Source organism: Teleopsis dalmanni, chromosome 2 (assembly GCF_002237135.1).
Source record: "Teleopsis dalmanni isolate 2A chromosome 2, ASM223713v2, whole genome shotgun sequence".
Classification (NCBI taxonomy): domain Eukaryota; kingdom Metazoa; phylum Arthropoda; class Insecta; order Diptera; family Diopsidae; genus Teleopsis; species Teleopsis dalmanni.
This window is the reverse complement of record NC_051847.1, coordinates 97,559,713-97,583,200: the sequence shown is the minus strand read 5'-3', so window position 1 is coordinate 97,583,200 and position 23,488 is coordinate 97,559,713. Positions and strand designations below refer to the sequence as shown.

Here is a 23,488-nt window from a genome sequence, read left to right as displayed (position 1 = left end):
AAAAAACTGTAAACAGCTCTATTTAAAAATATATTTCTTCTGAATTTGCTTTTCCAGCTAATGCAAAATATTCACGTTTTTTTAGATATTTAGATATATGTAATGCAGTAAATACGACATGAAACCCTATAAAGCACATATAATTTTGATTAGCTCAACAAGACGGACTGTTGTACTTATCTCTGACTGTCAATCTATCCACTTAATATATATTTCTACTTTGCAGTTCTTGAGATAGACAAATAAAATTTTCCACACGGATTTTATCTGACGACCCTGAACTTTGTTTATATTTACCAGAATCGGTGAGCTAAATATCTCTTATAACAGTTATCTAAACTGAGAAACTTGCTTAGAGATTGATTCTATAAGTATTTAATTGTGCAATTATCTATGTATAGATTGAGGTTTATTGTTCATTCTTTTCAGGTAAACTTTCATACTAACATATTGGTACAAAATTTTTTAAATATTTATTATTAAACTGCAATTTGCTACTGGAAATCGAATCTGTGGCTTAGGATATTGACATATACACACTTTCATATATATGTATAAATACCATAAAGTATGTGAGGTTGTCCAATTAGTTCAGGGAATGGAAATGTAGAAACTAATTTTTAGTTTAAAAAGTGATTTTATTATTCAGTATAATCAGTCTAAGCCTAATAAATAATATATAATTTTTGAACATCATCTCTGTAGCATCTTTTCGGAAGGTTTGCAAAATGTGCCTTTAAGACAACTATTATTTCTTTGTTCGTTATAAATCGTTTTCCATAATTTTATTTGAGGTACGCGTAGAGCCAAAAGTTAGAAGCTAGTTAATATAGAAAATAGACTGGTACTTGCAGCAATTCCAAGTTTAACTCTAATTTTTTAATCTGTAAATATAGTCTTTCTTCGAAAAATCTCACTCACAATTTCTGGGTCTACATAAGTTTATTATTATTTGTTTGTAAATACGAAGTCATTCTTAATTTGTAACGTTGGGTCTAAAGCTTTGTTTGACCTTTTGTTTTGATTCAAAATTATGGCGATAGACCAAAGTCCCATCCATAATGATGAAACAGCGCATGAAATTCTTTTTATTCTTTCGAAATTAATCCAGATGTCACTGAAAAAATTATTTTTGTTGGAATTTTTTAAAACACAGGACTGTACAAAGGATATTTCTCAATCTGGCTAATTAAATGTGAAGACTTTCACTAAATTTCTTTAGATCAGTTAATAAACTTTCATGTTTACATCCTATATATTTGCAATGATTTTTGTGTTGATATAGACTGTAAACGTCCTTTAAGCGAATCTTCTTCAAGGCTTATAAGACCAGTTTTGAATAAAGCAGACATATTAACCTCAGACATTTACCAAATATCATTTGGATATAATTTTGGCCTTAAACCTTAAACCTGACAGTACGATTTTGACGGTAACTTCAAATAACTTGTAAACAAAGAATGATTTGAAATGAGTTATGACTTATTGGTTACATTCTAGTTTCTGAATGTGTTTTCATTCTTCAGGAATAAAAACATTTTTACACTTAATAATAAATTAAAACGGTATCGAAGTTTTAATTATATTTTTAATGAATAGATGGCGCTTTAGTTTAGTAACTTAGTATGTAGTTAAACATTAAGATTGTTTTAAAAAAAGTGTTGTCACCTACAACGAATTTTATCTCATAACGTTGGTTATGACTATGGTTTTATGGGAGAAGTCAAATAAGATGGAATAAAGATGTCTTCTCATTTCAATATTTATGGCTTCCTAAATTATCATTGTACTTATAACTATCGTGCATTTTCAGAAATTGAATTGCATGCATATAGATACTTTGCTATATTTTTGTATACTTTTTATAAATCATAAAGAAATTCTAGTACTACACTTAAGTTTTATTTATCTATGTTCGAGTTTTACGTTACGATTATTTATTTAATTTTGAATGTTTAAAAAAATTATGTACAGTAAGAATGAATGAAACTTAATCGAGACAAAAATATATGTATAACTCTAACGAAAATAATTCACATCTTACAACTATACTATTATATATACTAATATACTAATATAATTAACAAGTCCGTATTTATGTAAACAAATAAAATATGATGATTTTATTAATAAGAGTTAATCGTTAAATAAAATTAATAAAAAAAAAATATGACGTGTAAATAATTGGTTTTACTGATGCTTCACACAGAGTTCACTCTTCACACAGAGCTATTAAGCGAATTTACATTTGTAACTTAAGTGTCAATAATGACTTAAGTGATGTTTACGTCAACTTTTCTGACTTATGATTCATGCTTAAATCAGTCTTGAGTCCTAGTAATATTCTGTAATAAATAATTTTTTATAATACATCAATTTATGTAGTTGCTGCATTAAAAAAAATTAGTTCTTACTTAACAACTAAATTTTATATATTATTTTATATTATTTTTTATACGCACACATTTATTTACTGTATTTTCTTTCACAATGAGACTAAGTATAAGTCCTAACTCTAAGTACATGACATTACAATATTTCAACTATATAGTATAATTGTATCATATAAAAAATATAAGTAAATCTTATTTAAATTACTTGGGTTAAGTTACATTGGGATATATCATATATGGTATGATATACGAAGAAAACTTTGCCATTCCCTAAGGAAAAAGTAATGTTTGTTCTTCTATTTGCTTTATTTTGATTAATAACTGAATGTTGAGCTGTTTTTAAACGAAAAATTAGATATAATTGACAGATTTCTAGCTAAGTGGTCAACATGTTCTGTTAGCATTTCATTATAATTGTTCCTAATATCATCAAACTCAGTAATTATGTATCTAAGTTGTCACTTTATGTGGAAGCTATGTCTGAAACTGAATTGGTGAAAATAATCATTAGCAAGGACATGCATATTAATATTCTGTAAATGAAGTAAACCCTGTAGAATCAAATATAGTTAACCATTTTCCTTCACCTTCGCTGCAATGCCAGGTCAACCCGTGACAAAGATGAAGCAAGCTTCTAAACACTCCGTCTCTTTCCAAAAATAGTTTAACATTTATTGTCCACCAATGTTGGATCTATAAGATGTTAAGCTGAAGAGAACAGATACTACACTTTGATCTTAGCCATAAGGCCGAGAACCGGCCTTCTCTCCCCTTCTCATCTCTCTCCCCTGATTACTGAAATGAAGTTTCCTCAATACTGCAGCTTAAAAGTGAATAATATATAAAACTGATATAAAAATTAATTATACTGGTAGTATAATGGCAAGTATTACGGTTTTTGGTAATACAAAAAACTTGTCTTCGACTTTGCCGAAATTTCGATATCTTTCACATAAGAACGTCTTCAATTGCATCAAGACCTTGCACCCATCAACTTCTAAATTACCATCAACCTTTCACAAATTGAAAGACAAATTGAAAGTTGCCACAGATCGATAGTCTACACTTCGCTTTCAACTTCAATTAAATCAATTTGAAATTCTTATAAAAACTCATATTTTTAGAAGTTCTTATACCCGAAGTATTTACGCTATTTTTATTCAAGAAGTTTTGATTGAAAATGTGGAAAATTTCCAATCAAGCGACACTTGATTGGGTTTGGTCAACGATCACTTTTTGGGTCGTTACTTGCGTACTTTCTTGTTTACTGATTAATAATTCTTCGGAGGCGCTTTTATTTGCAATTGATACGTTTCACTTTGCAGTTTAAATTTAATTGAGGAATTTTGATTGCAAATAAATGAACAAATATTATCTACAACGACCAATAAATACTTAAGTACTTGATAATGCTATTCTCTTTGACTTAAACGAAAAGATTTATGAATGTAATTTTCTGATCAAAACCAAATCCAAGTGAATTAAAATCAAATTATGCGATTTCTTATGAATCAAGTGAATAAATTTCAAAATAATAATTTCTTTGAATTTAATTATAAAATTTATTCGAAACTAAAATGAAAACTTGGCAAAGATTTCAAAATTATAAATTTCCATTATTATCCTCTCATCCTAACTCTTAGATATTTAGAACATGTATTTTTCGAATGTAAATACCACTATTCGAAGTGAAACCTAGAGATCCTAAATATTTCTTACCCTTAATTAGCATAATTTATAATTCATTATTATTAGATTGATTATTAGATTAGATTGATTCTTATCGTCCATTTTGATGAAAGAAACTGTATTCTTAATATAAACTATTGTTTTTAATAGAAAGGTTTTTATCGAACAGTAATAAAATTGCAACAACAAAATTTATTTATTATTTTTAATTAATTGAATTTTTGGCTAACCATACAGCTGTTCCGAGTATGGCCAAATACACATCATCAGTGGTCTAGGAATTACTTCTTATATTTAATCATTCGTAAATAATTTTTTGAGACTGCAATAATTAACATAAGTGTCTAATTTGTGTCCCAACAAATTTGAGGCTTGCAGTTTTTTGTTAATTTGCTATGAAAGTTTATTAACAAATTAACTTGTTCTGTTACATTAGAATTCATGAGCAACCTAGTTGCACAAATGGTCTTCAACTTCAAGATGGTCTACGAAACGTCTACAGATAATATACGCAATATATTGCAAAACAATGCTACGAGTAATATAATTTAAGAAAAAAATTTACGAAAGAGAGTAAAAAAAATTAAAAATATCAAAGAGCGCACAGTTTCATTCGAATACGGACACTCTGTTAATAACATTTTACATATTTGTCGAATATGTCTTCAATGACCCTCATACATTTGGTTCGATTAGTTGTTATATATGTTTCCACATCAATGACAGATCGATGCGTTTGCAGCTGGAAATAAAAGTGTAGTTGGAGAGAACATAGGTGTACATATGTGTATTCGAATACGGATACTATGCAAGACAGTGCATGCAATCGGTCGTTAATAACATTTTACAAATTTGTCGAATATGTCTTTAATGACCCTCATACATTTGGTTCGATTGGTTGTTATATATGTCTCCACATCAATGACAGATCGATGCGATTCCAACTGGAAATAAAACCGTAGTTGGAGAGAACATAGGTGTACATATGTGTATTCGAATACGAACACTCTGCAAGACAGTGCATGCAATCGGTCGTTAATAACATTTTACAAATTTGTCGAATATGTCTACAATGACTCTCATACATTTGGTTCGATTAGTTGTTGTATATGTTATGTCTCCACGTTAATGACAGAACGATTCGTTTCCAACTAGAAATACAACTGTAGTTGGGGAAAACATAGGTGTACATATGTGTATTCGAATACGGATACTCTGCAAGACAGTGCATGCAATCGGTCGTTAATAACATTTTACAAATTTGTCGAATATGTCTTCAATGACTCTCATACATTTGGTTCGATTAGTGATTATATATGTCTCCATATCAATGACAGATCGATCCGTTTCTTACTAGGAATACAAGGAGTTAGGAGTTGGGGAAAACATATGTGTATTACAAGTAGAAGAGTGTGTATGTGCTAAGTAAGTTGTCAGCTCGTGGCTATATTCTAAATTAAATGGAGTCAGTATAACTGATTCCACTCTATATTTTTTCAAGATTAACTACGCTATTATATAGTTAGTTAAAGTTTTTAAGTAATAAAAAGTTGATATCCCTGAGGATGTCATTCGTTCTAATGTACCTAATGTAGGTCTCATTGCAAATATTATCAACCATTAACCAACGAGAGGAAACTTTTGATAAATGTAACTGATATCAGAGAGGATGCTTCTGTAATTTATTTAACTATAAATTGTTATTCCATACAAAAGTCATTTACAAAAAAATGGAAAACTAAGTCACTAACAACTGATTAACGAGATATCACACAACAGTATGAACCCAAGTTTTTTGAATGCAAATGCAAAAATGCATTTCGCTCTTTGCAGAAAGTCCTTATTTTATATGTAGAAATAAAAAAAATTACAATTATAATTTATGTGTAAAAATGCACCCATCTGAAATGCTAATTTGGGTGATATAAGAGCCTAAATATTTGCCCATTACTACTTTTAATAAACAAATAAATTTAAACGTCTCTGAAATACTTTCTCGTGTGCTTCGCAGATACATGCATCGCACAATTTGCGGTACTTTGCATACAAATTATCTGAGATCCATAGAGTAGAACTCATTAGTATTTCATATATTAAAAGCAAAACATGTGTAAATGCGATTCTGTTAAATAATATATACTAATATGTCAATATTTATGCAGCATTTAAATTCAGTTTGTTTGCATATCGGCAGGTAAAAGCTGCATATATTCTATTTTTATTACAGACTGCACCTTGCGTTTTATTGACTGAGTTTCGTAGTAAGTTTGAAATAACAGCTTTGAAAGAATGTCGTTTGTAAAGCCAATATTGCTTAATATAAATGTTTAAAAATTATATATACAAGTGTATATACCATATATAAGTGGCTGTACAAGTATATACAGAGTACTGAATTGTTAGTACTTGAACAGGTAGTACTAATAATAAGGAAGCTGAGAGCCTTGATATATGTGGCTTTTATGTACATTAATTAATTTATATCATATAACATAAATTTTTATAAATTAAATTTAAATAAATTAATTTAAAAATATGATATATTTATATCTTATTTTAAGTAGTATTACATACCAATAATTTTAATATTGTGCGTTAAATGGTCTCTGTATTAGAGGAAGTGATTTATTTTAATTCCAACAATTCTTATATTTTTTAATTAAATCTATTTTTCTTTATTTTTATTTTTATATTCTTTTTGTTTGTATTTTTTTATTAAATCTATGTATATCTATCGGCTTGAAAAATGTATAAAAATAGAAAGTATTACTCTTATACACCCCACCTTATTAAAATTTAATTAATGAAAAATAGTTTTTTCGAACCAAGATACTAGCGATTGATTTAGTAGCTAATTTAAAAGCTGATTAAATAGTAGAAAAGTAGTTGAGTTAACTTTTAATATGAGAAATGATAGTTATTGGTAAGAAAATATTTTATATTCTTTATATACCTTTATATAAAATATTAAAGGTACTCATCTAAACTGATAAATGTCTTATAAACCTTATAAACGTATAAATTAATATTCTTTGTAAGTAAAGTGAATCTTGTATGAAAAATCGTTTACACAAACTTAATAAATTCACACGAAAATTTTATCGAATAAATTTATCGTATAAATTTATCTATTGTCTCTACATGGTTGCATTCATTTATCTGAAACGAATGCCACTATATAGTGACAACAGCTGATTGAAAAACCATTACTTGTTCTTTGTAAATACTAGTTTGGACTTTACACTTAATTTTATTTTTTTATTTTATAATTTAAGAATGTCGGATATGACGGTACCGCTTAAGATTTATGAGAACGAAGTAGGAACTAGCACAAGAGAAGAGCGAGCAAGAAAGCGATGGAAAGACAGTGTGCGCAGGACTTACTAGAAATGAACATAAGATTGGAATTAGGAAGTAAAAGCAGAAAGCAGAGAAGAATGGAAGACTATTGTTAAACAGACTTAGGTCCTACATGGACTGTATAGCCACGGATGATGATGACGATGATTTTATAATTTATTGTTAGCGACACAGCTGTTGGGTAAAGTTTACACAAATATTTAATATTGAAACGATATTGGTTAAACGTTAAGTTGAAAAAAATGCGTATTGGATCTTATGCTGTCATTATTCATAACAGCGAACATCTGATTGATAAATTTTGACAATTATATCATTAAAAGCGTTTTTATAATAATGTATGTAAACGTATAAAAATATATATTTGATAAATTTATGTGCTTTGATGAGAACCCTTATTCTTAATTATATATATATCAAGTTAAAACTTAAAAAACAAAAAAATAAATATTTAAAAAATATATATTCATTTTCTGCTCTTCATTATTAAAATTATGAAACTATGACATTAATTTTTGTCAATATTGTTGAACTTTATTTCAACATCGTCACTTACTTGATAAGCACTATTTTTGAAATCTATGTATAGTATATTGTATATTTCCTATGAAAAACAGGAATTGAAAATTCTTGTTATTACCTTTAAATTTTAGTCAATTTATAAAATATTTGTGAGGGGTTTGAACTTAACTGAGAAGTAGAAAAAAACCGAGAAATATAAGAATAACATAAGAACAACCTTAGTTCGGCTTTTAATCTGAAATGATATCCAAAGAACCACACAATTAATCCTATCAAACAATTACCATAAAACAGGGTTGTCCAAAGCACGGCTCATAAGCCTCATGCGGTCTGCGATAAGTTTCTAATCTAACACAATAAGGCCAATTTTCCTTTATTACATTTTTGTAAAATTATATAAATAAATTCTAATATAAATAAATTAGAATATTTTAAATAATTTATTACACTTGACGTTAATTTACTTAATTGATTTAAATAATTTATTACATTTGACGTTAATTCACCTAATTGAAGAATTAATAAAACTAAATTTAATATTATCGCAGTATTTTTATTTTATGATAAATAAAATTATAAACGTATGTATTTATTTTCGTGGCGCTCCAACCTATTCAGTGATTTAAATTGTCCCGCCATCTTATCTGGTTCGGACAGCCCTGAATTAGAATATGAATGACCGCTCAAACATAGATTTTTAATGATAACTAATAAAGAAGTCCAGAAGAAACTTTAATTTTCTGTATTATTGAAATTGTTGATAAAACGATTAATCACAAATATTTATTTATATGTATGTGAATGTATGATTAAATAATCTTTGACTAAATAATTTTTAAATAAAAAATATTTAAAATTAAGCAAAATTATATTAGCTTAATAAAATTAACTTAATTATATTATGCTTTACTCATAGAAGCACTATAAACTCTAATTTTATTTGATTTAATATGGGACCCTATGTAATTATTGTTACTGAGACCAATTTTTTTTGTTTTTGTTTTTGTTTTATATTTGCAACTTCACCAAGATGCATTTTTTGCTGATAACATTTGCCAAGGGTTATAATTTTGTTTACATCACTCAAGTAATCTTGCGTTTCCATTAATAATACATATTTTATTAAATTTAAACAACAAAAGATTTGATTCCATAACATCTCGTCAGCGAATATGGTTTTCAGGAAATGTTAGGTCAATAATATTTATGTTATGCTTCTCCCTATAATATTATAAATTTGTAAATATGAATTTTATAAATTCATTATGTCGAAACTATTACTTAAATCAATTATTAAAATCTATTACTTTCAAATTAGTAATATTCGATTAAAAAAGCGACCCCGTCAAAAAAGCTAAACATTATTAATCGAACTACTTGATCTACACAACTGATCGGCAGAAATATATTTTAAATAATAAGCTTTTCAATCCAAATAAGTAAGGATTTATATATCAGAAATAAAAAATTGTGAACATTGAAAAATTTAGACATTATTATATTGAGGCTAGTTGAGTCAGTGCATCTGAGCACTTTTACTCTCTATTACCTGCGAGGTTTCTTCAAAACCCCTCTTTACGCCTTGACTAAATTATTATTTATCACTTCATCAGACTAAGCAATAATCGATCTCAGATCTGAATAAATCCCCGAGGACCTTGTAACCATTCTGAGATTTGATAACGCGGTGTTGGTAAGTCTGTCAGATTTCGCAAATAATTTCAGGGCTCTCTCCTTTATGTATTTTTTGATGGGATCAATCTTGATGTCCCTGAGGATGTCATTCGTCCTAATGTGCACTAATGTGAACTTTGAAAAGTCTTCGCGGAGAGTGAATAGTAGTGTTTGAAGCTTTGCTAAACGCTGCACAACCATATAGAAGTGACGGACGAATTATTTGGTTGGAGCGGTTGGAGATAATGAAGAATTTTGGCACATAATCTAGATATTTTAACTTCTTTATAAATGAAAATATAAAAAACACAGTGGAAGGAAGACTGTATGATAGTAACTAATTCCATCATAAATTACTATTCCAAACAGAATAGTATTGACATGTAACAATTAAAAAAAAAAATAAAAATATGATTAATTAATTCAATTACTCTACAGCTGGTTTATAATTTCGTTCTAATATAAACATAGCAAGTGAATTTATTAATAAAATTTTCACAGCAAATTAAGAAAACTCCAGAAAAATGTGTGAGCATAAAAGTTAACTACGGCTTTGAGTCAGTTGGTTAAGCTGCGCTGACTCTGAGCTTCAAATTTGGCAGGACAGCCAAAAATTGAATTAATTAAAATAACGTGAAATGATTTTTTGTTGTTGTAGTTCACTACTGTTCAAAAAAGCCTCATCATGAAATAATATTATTCATTATGAAATGTTATTAAAGTATCGAAATCATATCACAGTGTTTATTGTATACGAGTATAATTCTCAAATTTTTGCTTCAGACTTTACTTAATTCTTTTTTTGTCAAAGCAGGAGGATTCCTGAAAATGTGAAGATATCACTGAGTGCCAGAAGAAATGTTGCTTTAATACTGTTTGCTCCATTTATATTTCTAGTTTCGTTTTTGTGATAGAAAAATATTTGCTGTTTTATACAATTTCTTATTGAAATTATCTTGAGCAAAACTAATTAAATACTTATAGCCCTAAATACTCTTCAAATATATTGTCTCCCATTTGTCAATTTAATAAAGTGTTAATCTCACTCCAATTGCTGCTAAGGCAATTTAAAAAACAGTATCAAAAAAAAAAAGAAATTCGACTGTTTTACGTAAATAAAAACATGAACTATATGAACTATTTATTATTGAATACTTTCACGTCACGTTATGTGTGATTTCAGTTTTGCAGTTAAATACAGTACATAAAATACAATAGTGGATCTACAAAAAAGTGGATCTGAACATTAATCCAAGCTTCAATAAATATACACGTATTAGTTTAGCATATATATGGCTGTCTCTCTTTTCTCTTTTTGTACTCTTTAAATGTTTATTCTTTTAACTTATCAAAATGCAAATGTCTCATATCATTAGTCAATAAGACGCGATCGTGTGAACATGGGTATCAACAAAGCTCATTTACGATATTGTACGAATATATAGTAATATACGAATTATAGTAATGAACAAATGCCTCAGGAGTATACTGAAATTCAGTGAAAGTTTTTTAATTGAAAAACCGTTTCGGACACAATACACAACAGATGTTTCCAGTAATTTAGAACAGGAGATTTCAGCATTTCTAATAAACCAAACTCTAAAGGACATTCTTGGATAAAGATCAATTGTTAAGATCAAATTATATTGAGATCGTTTTTTAACAACAACGAAGATTATGAAAAAATTTAACTTTAAAACAAATTTCACACTTTACACGAGAACTAGAAGTGGTCTTATTCCTAAGATTAAATGTATCTTATTTTTGGAGTAAAATTGAACCCGTTAAACTCTGAATTGCAATTCACGATGAAGCGTCGATTACATACAAAAATATTGTTAGAAAAGAAACTATATCCTCTTTTACTTCTAAACCAAATTTGAGGTTCAATAAGAGACTCCTGTATATGTAGTGGGAAGCTTAATCGCTAATATATAACGTAACTTTGAAAAAGGGATAAAGATGTTTAAAAGATTACACACAATACTACATGAATCCTTAGAATTGAATCAAAAGTTCATTTTATAGAAATGCAAAAATAAATATCAGAATACATAGTAGTAACTCATTATAAAATCATAGACCTGAATTGGATAATTTTGCGGCATCCAATATACAACCCAATTCTGCCTCCCTTCAATGAAGACTTTTTTAACTTTTCGCAGCATTATTGAAGAAGAGAATATTTAAAACTAAAGAAGCACTTAATCACAAACTACTTGGGCTCGTGTCTTGGTAATTCAATGAAGCTATTCCTTCAGTTCGAATATTTCTACAATAGAAAATATTTTCTTGTTTGTTACAAGGAATCACTTAGGACACAGTTGACGTGAAGCCATCTGTCTTATTATGGTAATTCAATGTACCTATTTCTTCGGTCGGAATATTTCTGGTATACAGAATATTCCTTTTGTGAAATTACTTCGGACACAGTTGACGTGAAAACACCTGTCATCAGCTACGAAGATATCTTATTTTACAGAAAACCTGGTTTCATAAGAAAAAATGGATACTTAATTTTACAATAAATATTGATAAAAATACATATTAAAAGTATAATGTATTATTTTCTTGAGTTCCAAAAAATATAGAGCTTAATGGTTATTCTAAAATCTTATTATTGAAATATAGAGTCACCACACTGCCACATACAGTCTTTACTCTAGCAGATAAAAACCATATACTGGAGTAAGAAACTCCATTGCACATTTGCACCATTCTAAAGACTAATTCATAGCCAAGTAAGACGACACAACATGCATAAAAAGCAATCAACCTCGGAAGTATCAGAAGAAAGGAAAGAGTAATATCCTACTATTCATGTGACATGTTGTGTGACATGTCATATTTAAGTTCTTTCCATTATTTAAAAGTTAAGCATACTGTTTGAGGTGACTGATGAATAGGTACTAAAATGCGTACGACTTAGGCCGAAGATATGTTAAACTGATCTCCCAATTTACTTAAGTTCTAACCAAATTAGAATGATTTTAACTAAATCATTCATGACATGGTTTGTTGCAGAAAAATTTGTTTCAAATTATCAAAAATTTATTTGAAAAAAATTATGAGAATATTTTTCACAAAGGCAGGTGTGATCAAATCGAAATTTTACTTCATCAATCAAAATCACTGCAGGTTTTTTTCCAATAGCATTTTTATACTAAATCAGCTTAATATTTACAAGTATCATTTTTTAAATTATGATTTGCTTCGATATGTCTACTATTCAACATATATAGGTATGAATTTAAAAAAAAAATTTATTTAAATATTTTAAAGTAATTTCGAAGTTTGATTATGTCGTATTTTAAATATTATTTTAAAATATTTTAAATTTTACCACTTAGGACCACTTAGTTTTCCCACTTAGGATATGAGTAAACCAAGAATAGTCACTTGAAATTTGCATTAAAAATTTTAAATAAATTATATAAAATAATTATTAATAAAATATTATTAATTTATTCGTAATTGCAAATATGTCAATACATTGATTTTGTGTCTCATATGGCTTTAATTTATTAGATAATTATGATTAAATGAATCATGCGTAGTCGCTACCTTTGCACCATAATATGCCAGACATAAAATCAATCAAAAATTATCTCTTAAAATACCCAAAATTATAAATATACCAAAATGTGGCCAAAAAAATATATACTGAAGGCATGTGCTTGGTTATATACATATAAATTTAAATATAGAAGTAATAAAATTTTACTCTATTAAAAAGTATAAAATAAAAATGAATTACTTTATTTAATTTGGATTTGATAATTTTTGAAAATCGAAAGATCATCTCAAATAATGACAAGAAATAGAAAGATCATGCAAAATAATAGTTCCGCTAATCAAGTGGGCTTGACTCGTGCGTTTTCTGTGACTCCTTAATTTATTTAATTATCAGTTCAATTATAAGCTTGTGACAACGAAGTTGTAAATTAGGATATTACGTTATTTCAGTTTTGCTCAAGTCATCGTGTTAAATCAAGTCATCGTGGTCAGTATAAAAAAGAAAATTACCAAATCTACAAAAAATCAGCACATGGTTTTCTGCAATGTTGTGACAGATACATTAGTAAAATTTTTCTAAAAATTAAAAAAGTGATCTATCTAAGACAGAAAGCATAAGCTAGAAGTCAAGACCTGTTATCTATCTGGCCGTTTAATTAAAAAGTAAATACATACACATATTTGTGTGCCTAAAAATATCAGTCCTATGATAAGGTATGCTTTTAAACTAACAAATTAAAAAAAATTTAGATTCATGCATACTTCAGCTACACTCGCGAAAAAATATTTGAATCTGATATTATATTAATATTTATCAAATACTTTTATTTGAGAACTTTCAAGTGTCAGTCATGAGTTCGCATGACGAGCATACGACAATCGCGTATATCAACAGAGTTGACACGAGTTATGCTACGAACAGAAAATTCTTATCAATTAATACTCCACATACATCAAAACAAGTAATTACAGCAGTGTAATTACAGTAAAACTTTATGCGGTTATTTATTATTAATCCAGAGATAACAGTTTTGAAATCGATATCACTGACAACTTACTTTGAAAATTTAAAATTTGATATAAATTAGCAAAAAATATATAAATTTAAAATTTAAAATACTAATTTCTATTAGGGTAGGTTATGTTAAAATATTTATGTAATTACTGAAGCTATCAGGCGCTAAATAGTTGGCTTTGGAAGCGGTATTTTTGCTCAATTGACAGCGCTAAATTTTTTCTCAATGTATATATTAAGTTGAGATCTCTAAGTTGTGAAATGGAAGAGGAACGGCACTGTTGTCAAACAGTGCCATTTTATTAGCAAACAATATTATATTAACATTATATGTATAATCAATATAATTTTATTTATAAAATTCATAAAATTTAATTTTTTTTTCTTATATACATAATTTTAAAAATACTATTTTCCGTGGAATTAGTGTAAAATATAAATTTTATATTAATGATTACTTTTTTTGGAATATAAAACAATTATACTAACAGTTAATTCCTTAAAGTGATTAAAACATTAAATGTATATAAAATATTTATTTTCTAAAGTTGTTTAAAATTTTATAATTTTCTCATATATAAAATAATAAAGAGATAAGAGTGACACGTGATACATCACATGATAAGCTTTAATGCCTTTTATTGAGTGATCCAGCTTCTACAGTTTCCTATACCGGTACGCTCGGCCACATGCGCCAAAGACATGATCGATTTTAAATGACGGAAGAGTTTAGAATTTGCATTTAGCATTTACTATTTGATATGATTGGATTGTTTATTTGATTGAGCAATAATCATATCTATTATCAAATAAATTATGAATTATATTTAGCCTTGTCATTATCAAATGCTGAATTACTTATCTAACCTTGGAAAAGAATTTTAGCCCTCCATTTATCTAGAACATTTTTATTGATACGAGCATTAGTAAAATTAATTTTTAATTTGATTATATGATTATATATTTTTATACTTAGATGCTTCTGAAATGGCACCCATTTGAGTAGTAAAATTGTTTAGCTTCACTTATACAATATAGGTAGTGACAATGAACGTATGAATTAAGATAGGCTAAAGTTTTATATGCCAACATTTCTATTACAAGTTTTATTAGCTTTAAATGTAACATAACTAACTAATAAATTACTGTATCTAATCGCAGCTAGATTAGCGTAATTTAGTCTGGACGTACCATATAAATAAAGTATGTTAACAAAAAGTAAGCATTTAGAAGTGCACAATAAATTTTAAATCTTTAATTTATGAACTTGGCACGTTTACGATTATGAGATTTCCTTAATTGAACTAGTATAGTAGTTAATCTGCAATTTAAAGAAATTTTTAATACATCCAACTAAGCTAATTAACCATTTAAAATATTTCGAAAATATTGAATATAAATAAATATAAATATGCCAAACATTTAAATTTTAATAAATTAAATAAATTTTTGTCCTTGTCCTTTCTTTGCTATTCGAATCCGTCCAACTTTTAAATATATTTTATTTAAATTTAAAACCATTTCTAAACTCTGATCATTAGTAATGCCAAGGATTTTGAATGATATTAAATCAAATACAGATAGGTTTATTGTAATATTTTAGCAACGATATCGCCTATTAAAGGTATATACATATTTATTTTATATTAAAGTATATATACAAATTAATTATTAGAAACGAATTATACATTAAGCTTTTTTAAGAAACCTATTGATTCTCCAAAACATATATCTGGAGAAAATTTTGCTTCTATAAACAAACATACAGAGGTATGTTCGGAAGTTAGCAGCAATGTTAGGGTTCTGTTAATTAACAGAAAAATATTTTAAATAATTGTCTAAACATTATTTCTATTTTAGTAAATAATTTGTGGACAATAACATCAGATTATACAATACTTCAAGTATTTTATTTTGAAATGATTTTAGTTATTTTTAAAAAATTGAAAACTTTGCAAGCAGTAATTAAAATAAGAAACAATAATCCGTCAAGTGTTCAATAATATACGAATTATTATGTTTTGATGTACACTTATTTTAATGAATCAGAAATAATTACCATAAATATATATTAACTTACTAACTATATTATTAAAATATATATTTCAAGATGTATTCATTGTGTTTTTTATAGCTGTAGAGGCTTCTGAGAGATAACCTATGTTGAAAATACCGTCGAATGGTAAAATTATATATTATTATTTTTGCTAAAGTTTATCTTCAAATAATTTTGTTTCAATTAAATGAATATTTATTTAAATATAAAACAAATATATGCTATGTATGTGTATATCATTCATAAACTCGCATATAAAAATATGTGAAAGATTAAAAAACATTTGGCGCAAAGCCAATATTTTTATTAATTTATTATAATATTAGTTTTATAAGTATAAGCATGACTGCAAATTATATTCTCTTGATAACATTCTGTGATTTCTTAAAGATCATAGCAAAGTGTTGTTATTGAAAATTAACGTTTAAACATCAGCTAAACAAATATAGATGATATTAGCTACATCCCAACAGCTTTTGAAACAAAATAAGCTCACGAGTAAGATGTGAAAGAGTAATTTTCACCTATTTGTTAAAGGAAGGGTTTTGAAAGATTAAGGACAGCTGAATAAAGTAATTATATGCATACGTATGAAATGTAAAAAATTAGCTTTATTAATATTGCAGCAACCGACTGGACGTTTATCTATATCAGTTGCACACTTTTAAAATTAAAAAAATTTTTTGTTATCTTATCAAAAACCAATGTTCAAGTTTAAATATCAAAGCCCTACACTTAACATATGTACGTGGCATAGGAATTGCAATCGAACCTATACTAAAACACATATATACAAGTAATTTACTCGTTTTTACTGAACATGGGCCAATGCTGTAATATTTGGTCAATATACGTACATCAATAAAACTGTAATGTTTTTAAAATAACTATCTGTGTATATTTATATTCAATTTAAATTCTTGAATAAATATAATTTTCGTGGAATTTGGATGAAACCAGTTAATTGACATTCCATATAGCTTTGCAAAACGTCAATTAAGCGATTAAAACCATAATACTCATACTGATAATAGAAATTATTTAATTATCATTTAATCAATACACATTTTTCTATAATAAATAAAATACTACTTTCTAAATAAATACGGAAATATATTTGATAGACATATGTATATAAAAATATAAAATATAAAAATCGTTTTTTCAACTGAATCAAACAATTGAGAAATATATAAGTTTTCGTCTTAAACAGTTCCCTTTATGAATTGTTGTTTTTCCAACAAAGTTCCAGATGTTTTATAATAAAAATAAAACATGTACATAAAGGGTTTAGTTTAAGTGTCATATGAATGTCAGGGCACTAGTCAGAAAAGAGGCGGCCTCATATTATATTGGGCCAAAACCATTCTGCGGTTCTTCATGGAACTTTTTCAAACTTAAAATTAATGAGTGGCTGGAAAGAGCAGCTCAGACTGATTGAGATAATATAATTGCCTGCAAACAAGGCAAAGAATCCATGTTGAATCGATCAAAAGCTAGAACTAGGGAGCTACTTATGCTGAACAGAAATGGCACCCGACTTGTTACAGTGTTTCTCACTGGGCATCGCGGATTCAAAATGCATCTATCGAACCTAGGTATTACTAGAGACAATTCTTCAGTTCTTAACTGAGATTTTAAAAATTGGTATAAGTATTAATAATACAAATCGAAATTAACTAATTATTTCATTGAGACTGAAATTTGTCATTGCAAAAAGAACTCATTTTTTTCAAATTATTATTATCACCTTTTTTTCAAAATTATTATTATTTATATACATTCGTATTTGAGCGTAAGCGGATAGATATATGACAATAATATTATAATAACGTCAGGAGCAGTAGCAATGAAATAGTAGTAACAAAAAGTACCCGCAGTGAAAGAATAAACACCACAGAAGGAATAAACAAACAAAAGACTTGCAAAATACACATATAGGTACTTAAAATGTATTTATTTTCCATTTTTTTTTTTTTTTTGTGCTCCAGGAAGGAGGACGATGGAGACAATCTGAACTCCACCTAGAGATCTTAGCTTATTTCTACGTTAGTATTAAGGTCCCTATAATAGTCATTTAATGTGTATGTAATGTATTTATTTTCCTTTTTTTTGTGCTCCAAGAAGGAGGACGATGGAGACAATCTGAACTCCACCTAGAAATCTTTCCTACGTTAGTATTAAGGTCCCTATAATAGTCATTTAAGACTTTTAAGTATCTTAGGAAAGATACTATCAAATTAAGGATTTTAAGAAACTGTCATCACTATATTAATAATTAATAAATTATATATTAATTATTATATTTCTAGCGGAAATGAATGTAATTTATAATATGAAAAATATTTGCCGAACTAATAAAATATATATTACTTCTCAGATATTAATTTGTTTACATTTTTATTACTTCATAAATCTTCATATTCTATGTATAAAAATCTTAAGTAAAGAGTTCTATGAACTTTATAAAAGGCTTAAGAAATATATGCATTTCAAAATGTATCTCAAAAAATTGAGTTTATTGCTATGTAGCTCTTATTTCTTCGTTACCATTTGTATGTTGTCATTTGATTTCTTTTATACTCTAGTGAGGTATACACTCATCCAATATTCCTCTAGGAAGTCCTCAATGAAAGTAGGTTGATTCATTAAACATATAATTTTCACAAAAAAATTTGCTGGGTACATGACACATGACAATTTTAGGTTTCATCACATCTCAGCGAATTCTTATTTAAATCGAATTATAAAGCCAAATTTATTCTCTAAATGACTATATAATTCCTTAAAACTCATATAAATAAAGTATATCGGAGAATTAATTTTTAACTGAAACTATTGTTTTTTTTTATGAATTTATTGGTTGTGTAGAAATAAAGTGATAGAATGGCGCAGGAAATGAATATATTATACCTGTGTATAATAATTATTAATTATAATGATTATATATAATTAATCTTATTTAAAATAATATCCGAATAAATAAATCAACTAAATGAAATGTAATAAAAATGAAAATGAGAGTTAATTACAAAATTGATTACTTGATATACTGCACTTTTGCAGACATCATAAATCGATGTATATCTTCTTAATATATACGATATTTTTGACGATCACGATTTCCCTTTGTTTGAAATTCACATAGAACAAAGCTCCTCATTAATTGATTAAATAAAATGTTGTTCGGTTGTTGTTGTGAATATTTAATATAAAACTGATTTACTGAAAGTTACTTTGCTATTCCAGCAGCGGTTTAAGCTTAAAACAACATTTATACTTAAGTCGAGTTAAAGTCGAATTCTAGAACTGATTTCGTATAGAATACATTAAAGCGTACTTTTTCTATTCTTCGAAACTGCGTTGTGACTTTTACGGTTTCATTGTTCCACTGACTTCTTATAATTAGCAAATTCGTTTTATACTTAAAACTAATCCATCAATTATTTATGAGCAGGCAGTTGCGTGAAGAATGTTAATCAATTTTGGTACTTGTTTTGTAACAAATTGAAAAACATTTATCATTACAGAGGTGAGCATTGTCGTTCTTCAATATGATTAGTTCCCATTATTATAATTAAATTTATGTGTGAATATTTGTGTGTTAGTATAGAACTATGAGATCTATAATATTACCCCTCCGTTTATCTAGTACATTTTTATTGATATCAGTAAAATGAATTTCTTAATTTGATTATATATTTTTATACTTAGATGCTTCTGAAATGCCAACTTTCTGAGTAATAAAAATGTTTATCTTCACTTACACAATATGGTTAGCAATTAAAGGTTGGCTAAAATTTCACATCAACATTTTTATAACAATTTTTATTAGAGTACATTGTCTTTTCTTCAAAAACAGAAAATAGTTTCATTGCTCAACTGACCTTTTATAATTAGCAAATTCATTTCATACTTAAAGCTAACCCATCAGTGCTCATTATTATTTATGAGCACGGGAATTGCAGGGGAATTTTAATAAATTTTTGTACTTCTTTTGTAACAAATTAGAAATCATTTATCATCACAGAGGTAAGCATTGCCGTTCTTATATGTGATAGAACTATTAGATCTATTATTGCCTTATGAATGCAAGCAATGAGCTCATCCTTCACATCCTTCTATTTAATATAGAAAAGTTAACATTTTTTTCTCAGACAAATACAGATTATTATGTATTATTATGTTGAGGCTAGTTGAGTTAGTGCACTTAAGCACTTTTACTCTCTACTAACTGCGAAGTTTCTTCATAACCCCCCTCTACACCTTAACTGGATTATTGTTTATCACTTCATTAGATTAAGCAATAACTGACCTCCGATCTGCATACCTCCTCGAGGATCTTGTAACCATTCTGAGATTCGACGACGCGGTGTTGGTAAACCTGTCGATTTTCGTAAATAGTTTTAGGGCTCTATCCTTTATGTATTTTTTAATCAGATCAATCTTGAAGTACCTGAGGATGTCATTCGTCCTAATGTACTTAATGTAGGTGTCATTGCAAATATTATCAAGCATTAACCAACGAGAGGAAACTTTTAGTAAATGTAACTAATATCAGAGAGGATAAGAGCAAATTGTAGGATAAAGATATTATCACCCTTCCAAAGAATAGCACTACAAGAATAACAACTAGTATATCGAATGTAGAATAGACTCTAAGAAATCAGGGAAAATCTGAAGCCAAATGTACGGCTAAACTGATAGTATAATTGCAGAAATGACTATAGTACGCTACAGACAATATAGTACGCTATAAAAACAGACTGGAATGGCCACTATCTGAATGCAAGTAAATAGTCGATGGTGTTAATAAATGCGTCATATGAATTCCACTTTAAAGTGGAATGTTATCTAAAATGTTCATATCTCTCTTATATTCAGATAATTGTTGTTGAATGCGTTATTGATTAGAATGAATACCTATATCTATATAAGCTATATATCGGCAAATTAAAAAGACTGTCAACTTTTTAGTATTTCGAAGTATGCTAGCAAAACCATTTAGTTTTTAATAGATTTATACGTTGAATGTCAAACAATTTATTAAATAAAATACTAGTTTTGACCATACCCTAAAATATACCAGTTTATTGAGATTTTTTTTGAACATAAATTAATGAGTTACAAATTTAATTTATAACCATAGAGTCATAATTTTTTTTTGTTTATGACTATAGATGTATCAAATTACTTATGTTTTTAAGTCTATTAGAATTAAAATTCTGTTGAAGTTAATGAAATGCACTATAACAAACCTTTGTGTCATATCAAATGTACTTCAAATATTTAATAAATATTTATTTTTCAAATACTTTTGATAATTTCATAATTACTTGAATCAATAATTTAAAAGTAAACCTCTAGATGAGCCTTAACCCAGTTACAGGAAATACTGCCTTTGTTACATGAGGTTTTAAATGTCTATTGTATATTTTCAAACATTCTGGTATCGAGTGCGTCCGTTCACAGTAACTTGAATTTATTGTAGCTAAAATCCGAATAATTAAAACTGTTTTATAAAAAAAATTAATTAAACATATAATTAATTTAATTTAACAATACTTATTTATATATGCATTGAATTTTAAATTTTTAATTTACTATGTCGAAATGAAATACGGGTACAGTGGAATTTAAATTGTTTTTAACCGAATCTAATTAGTATTATTAAGTGATATTATATTTACAAATATACTGGCTTTATTCAGTTTAAAAACAATTTTAAACCAAACAACCTCAAAGTAATTTAGTGTGAACACCAACATAATCCGCATGGCATAAATTAATTTCCTTTTCAAACAAAATTCCGCCATTAAGAAATTTGTAAAACATTTTTTAAAATATAAAAAAAATTAGTGAGTGAAAGTTTAGTTTAATGTTAAAAAAAAATTTTGATAATTCATATCTTTCTTATCTATAAAAATCTATCTATACCGAATTTCTGTTTTTTCAAACTTCGTTTTCTTTTTTAATTATGGTAAAGGATACTGAATTTCCATTTCTATATTACTTGATGGACATAGGAAACTTTGATCAAACCATTTTTAAAGTCTAATGTTCTAGAATAAATATAAATAATATAAATAAATATAAATATAAAACATTATACCAGAAAAAAATGACGTTTGAAATTGTTTTACTAATGTTTTCACAGTGATAAAAAATCATATCATATTAATTGATCACAATCACTTAAACAAAATCGTCTCTAGGGAAATTTAGAAAATAAGTGAGGCATTAGATAAGTGTTTCCTAATCGCTTACTTTTCATGCCTAATCAAAGAACTTTTTTAGCTCAGATTGAAACAATATTATAGCTGACAGAAAAATAGAAGTTATGAGTACCTTAGTTTTTCGTTAATCATAATCGCTTTCTTTGCTTTTTAGAGATAATTTGTCTCTAATGCAATAATTAATACAGGATCTCCAAATTTAAAGAAAATATTTATCAAATAGATAAAACAAATAAATAACTAATGTGGCTTGCCACCGGAATTAAGGTGGCAAATCACCTTCCCTGTGGGACGTGAGGTCATGTTATAAACCACTATATTAATAAATTGAAACCAATCTTAATAATATAGTTTTAGAAATTGATTTAATACTTTTTTGGGAATATATGTATTTTAGTTCACAGTGAAGCATACACATAAACCTAGCTATCTTAGCAATCTTTGGTGTACTCACATGGGAATATAGTTCAAGGCAACTCTAGCTTTACTTTCTCGAAACAAACATATAAACGTTACCACCTATTTTGAGACTTAGAAGCTTTGAAGATTTCAGTTGTGAATGCAAACAGGTTATTGTTAATCTATTAGGAAAATAATAACATGTGTTCTATAATAATGAATTATAGCTTAACACTATGTAAGCAATACGACTATTTCGTACGATCTTTTACTTAACTTCAACACAATTCTAGACTATTAAAAAATCTGACTACTTCTGTTGGCGCGCTTTTAAATAAGTCTTTGAAATTTTAATTCCCTGACCTTTGATATTGGATTCAATATCTAGGTACAGCAGAACAGGTACATAGTATGTGCCCTGGTATTTCCTGCTCCAAATGTCATAGCCTTTTCTAAAGCGCTAAAGTTCAAATTTTATCTAAAGCTTGTAGTTCACATTTAAATTTATTTAGAATTGATTAGACTGATTTCTAAAATTCAGTATAGCGAATTAGGTTATTTTTGAAATCATTGTTATCTCCGCAAAATAATATCATTAATTATCGTATAATCCAATTAATTGCAAGAA

General features: G+C 27.4%; 1 protein-coding gene and 1 non-coding gene across 2 annotated transcripts in view; one reads left to right on the top strand and one right to left on the bottom strand.

The window, feature by feature from the left end:
- Positions 1-20,746, top strand: part of LOC119675134 — a 24,944-nt gene extending 4,198 nt beyond the window's left edge. Inside the window, exon 3 of the mRNA XM_038086322.1 lies at positions 20,666-20,746. Coding sequence (XP_037942250.1) covers positions 20,666-20,746 — 81 coding nt within the window. The remainder of the gene's footprint in view (positions 1-20,665) is intronic.
- LOC119686551 lies at positions 2,957-3,154 on the bottom strand. Its single transcript, XR_005252971.1, has one exon. It is a non-coding gene; the product is annotated as a U2 spliceosomal RNA (small nuclear RNA).
- Positions 20,747-23,488: the final 2,742 nt, after the last annotated feature.